General features: G+C 51.6%; 1 protein-coding gene across 1 annotated transcript; it reads left to right on the top strand.

Annotated features, from left to right (window-relative positions):
* Positions 1-1387: 1387 nt before the first annotated feature.
* Positions 1388-3194, top strand: LOC103768418 (sorting nexin-12-like; the record flags this gene model as incomplete). The annotated part of the gene is given in 4 exon segments (XM_008935561.1): positions 1388-1503; positions 1505-1613; positions 1815-1939; positions 2364-3194. Coding segments are annotated over 4 exon segments (453 nt in total), but the record flags the coding sequence as incomplete, so codon positions are not given.
* Positions 3195-3973: the final 779 nt, after the last annotated feature.

The raw sequence follows: 3973 nt of genomic DNA, 5'->3' as shown, positions 1-3973 counted from the left end.
AACCAGGTGGGGGCCGCGCTTGCCTGCAGCGGTGAGAGGCTGAGGGGGTGAGCCCTGGTCCTGCAAGCCGGGCAGTGCCGGGCTGGGGCTGGCAGCTTGCCTGTGGCTATTCGGCGGACCAGCACTCAAGGTCAGAGCGCTCGCAACTGGTGGGTTTGCTGGGGCCTTTTGGCATCCAGCGGGGGTTGGTATGCACAAGGACAAGGAGGGTGTTGCCTCAGCAGGCTCTTGTTCCTGTCCTCTGCAGAGCCGTGGGCCTTGCACTTGGGCGCTGTTGAATGGTTGCCAAGCGGGGCATGACTGCGTGCAGCTGGTTATCTCAAGCAAAGGAGGAGAGCTAGCTAGTACTATCTTTGGATACTGATCACAGTGCAGTCTGGCTACTACTTCTGAGGCAGCTTGATCACCTTACAAAGATCCTTCGATCCGGGTGCATGCATAATAGCCTGAGCAATTCTTGCAGGGTTCTGTTCACTGAGCCTTAACTAGGGACCTCTTCACAAGTGTGCGTCTGATAGCTGAAGGAAGTAAAATTGAGCTCCACCTCAAGCAGGCTACCTTTAGTGTGCATTGCAGTGCTGGTGTTGCTTTATGTTTGTAGCATGACTTAACTGCTAAGTCTCCACGGCCTTTCAGAAGAACTGGGCGTTTGCTTTTTTGTTTGGATGTTTGTTTTCCATCAGCCTGCCAAAGGGTGCCTGGCAGGTATCAGTGAGACAGTTCCACTGAAACTGGCTCTTGTGGGGAGGTTTTGAAAGCAACTGCTTTTATTTCAAAGACTTCATAAGAATATTGTTATACATGTTGCAGCAATACCTGTGTTCCTCTGGGTGCTGCTTGTCAGAAGGTTTTGCTAATTCAGTTCCTTGAATGTTTCAGGCTGTATTGATAGGCTAAAGGTGAAGTTACTGTAGCTGTTACTCTTTAGACTGCAGTGGTGCAGGGGAAGGGGGGCAATTGCTGCATGTTCATTCCTCCAGTGACAAGCCAGCTGTGAAAAAGCTGCTTGCCTCTTAGGTTAGCTGATCTCTTCTGAGAGAAGATTGTAGCACCAGGTCTGGCCTTGAACAGTTGCTGGGACAAGATTTCTTCCCTTACTTTTGTCATGAAAACACCAGTGTTGTGTCAGAAGTTCTTCTCTTCTGCAGGCTGCTGTGAAGCTCTCTTTAGATCACTGCAAAATAGGGTAAATTTGGGGGGAAAAAAAAAAAAGATAAAAACCTGCCTTCTCTGTATTGTGAGCCCTGCTTTCAACTTGTACCCCTGGGAAGAGGTGTGTTCCTGAAATAGTCACTTAAGGGGGAGGGAATGACTGTCTCTCAGTAGCCTGGCAAGTGCTTGCATGATTCTGAAGGGCCTCAGTACTCATGCTCTGTCCTAAATAAAGAAGCTGGGTGTTTTCATAATGCCTCCTTCTCAGGGGGCTTGGTTTTTTAAACACAGCCTGAGGTTTCAATTACATGTTGAATTACTATCTGGCTTCTAAAGCAACCTGAAAATTAACTACTTTGTTACAGACAAACCTTCCAATCTTCAAACTGAAGGAGTCCTGTGTGAGGAGACGATACAGTGACTTTGAGTGGCTGAAGAATGAGCTGGAGCGAGACAGTAAGGTGAGGCCTCCTCAGACCTGCCAGCTCCTGACGCCGTGACATACAGGAGCGGCCGTAGCAGTAACCTTGAGCTGCCTAGGACAGGGGCTGTGGTGGGCAGCTATTGGGGTTTGATGTCTGTCCACACAGTAGGTCTGGAGGTGAGTGTCCAATGGCACAGGCTATCTGCCTGCAGGTGACAGGGTCGTTCTGTGCTTTCAGATTGTCGTGCCACCGCTGCCTGGAAAAGCTTTAAAACGACAGCTTCCCTTCCGAGGAGATGAAGGCATCTTTGAGGAGTCCTTCATCGAGGAGCGGAGACAGGGGCTAGAACAGTTTATTAACAAGTAAGTTCGATGTCCCAGGTGTGCAGCCTTCTGGCTGCTGCCAGTGAAAGAAGGCTGTGGGCTGACTGGGAAGGAGTCTTGATCTGCTGTATGCAGGTGCCACACTAGTGGATGGGGCCTGTAGCCAGGTAATGAAACCGTGGTTCTGAAGCAAGACCTGCTTGGAGTGTGGGTTGTGTTCAGTGCTCTCTTCTGAGAGAGAAGTGGGTATTTAGCAGAGCTGCTGTGCTGAAGAGACCCACCAACAGGATGCTCACACCCTGCTGTGGGGCATGGTATGGGAGGGAACACTGTGCTCAGCCACTTCTTCCTGGCCCAGCTGCACACTGATCTGGTGGCCTTGGCCTGAGCCCAGTGTGGGTGTGCTTGGAGCTGGTGGCCTTGGTGGTGGCCATACTAACCTCCACATGTGATTTTCTTCCAGAATTGCTGGACATCCACTGGCACAGAACGAGCGCTGCTTACATATGTTCCTGCAAGAGGAGACTATTGATAGGAATTACGTCCCAGGGAAAGTGCGCCAGTAGGAGCACCTGACACTGTCTTCCTCCATTCCACCCTCCCTCCTGCAAAAATGACATTTATTTTTACACTAAATCTGTCTTCTCTGAACCAGCTTTTCCTCTCTTGAACCTCCCAGTTTGTTCAGTATTCTCCTCTTTTGTAACTGGCAGCAACTTGTTCCACTGGGATGTGGTCTTGGCCTAAAGGTATGAAGATTTATGCAAGTGATCGTGTTGTCCTGCACCTAGGGGCAGATGTGAGTAGGTGTGGAGCAGGATCTTGCTTATAGTGTTATGGTGTAGGAGCTGCCTCTCTTTGTACAGGAAGGTATGAGACCTTCACTCCTCTGTCCATGCAGCCCCAAGCATCTCTGCAGGAAGAACTGCCTCTGAAGAACAGCAGTTGTCATGTTGGTCAGTGATTGCATCAGGTATTAGGAGTTTTAGTAAGGTTTATCCAAAACAGTGAGTAGGTGCCTGGGTGTCTTGGTCTCTCATCCACCCTGCATGAACCCCCCATTCTTCACTGTCTGGAAGCGCTGAGACCCAAGACCTACTCTAACCCTGCTCTCAGCCTCCTGCATTACAGACCTGTTTGGTGTATTCATGTTAATCCCCCTCCTTTCTAATGTGCTGCTGGCAGCTTGAGGGGTTTCCATGATGTGTGCTCTCACGGTGCTCTGTGTGGGCAGTCTGTTGTGTGGAAGCTTGGGCAGCCTGGGCTGTGGTGTTGGGTGCTGCAATGCCTTGGCTCAGGGTTTTAAAAAATGCCACAGCTTGCTCTACCACAAGCTGAATGCGGTGGTGTTTCTAGCAGCACCCTGCTCAGCTGAGCTGCAGTGACCCTATCCTGTGTCCCAGCTGCTGAAGGGAGAAGATGGGTCTGGCTGAGGAGGAGCTGGTGGGGGCTGTTGTAGTGTGCAGCCATCATGGCTCCCACAGGAGGAGCCTGTCAGTGTGGCCTGGGGTGAGGCCACTTCTCCAGAAATGGATGGCAGAAAATGGTCAGACAGTCCTGGTTTAGACATTTGCATACAAAGCAATAGAGGTAACAATGACTTTGTGTGCTCTCCCCTGTTCTGAAGTGAGCTAGGCAGTTACTTGTGTGGAAGCGAGGGCATGAGACTGATCAGAGAAGTGTTCAGAGCTTGAGGGGGACCACGAGGCTGTGACTTGCTGCAGCAGAACTGCCCTTTGGAGGCTCCTCCTGCTTGACATAAGTTAGGTTGGGCCCCAGCTAGGGGACTCCTCAGGTCAAGGCTGGCTGGTTTAGAAGTGCTTGGTCACTTTATGGTGGCACAGTTGAGCCTTTCATGGAGCACAGGCCTGCAGTGACTGCCCTCCCATTCCAGCCAAGTGTGTCCCCCAAGGCCTCCCTGACGTCTCTTGGGTTTTCTGGTGAGGAACTGGTGCTGCTGGGAGAGAGGTGGCCCTTGAGGAGATGTCGCTGAAACCAGGAGGGAACTCCCGCGGGGGCCGGCTCGGCCCAGGAAGGGCTGTGGGGCAGCACAGAGGCCGGTGCTGGCGGAGG

Source organism: Merops nubicus, unplaced genomic scaffold (genome assembly GCF_000691845.1).
Source record: "Merops nubicus isolate BGI_N331 unplaced genomic scaffold, ASM69184v1 Scaffold53132, whole genome shotgun sequence".
Taxonomy (NCBI): Eukaryota; Metazoa; Chordata; class Aves; order Coraciiformes; family Meropidae; genus Merops; species Merops nubicus.
This window is presented reverse-complemented; position numbering and strand designations above follow the sequence as displayed.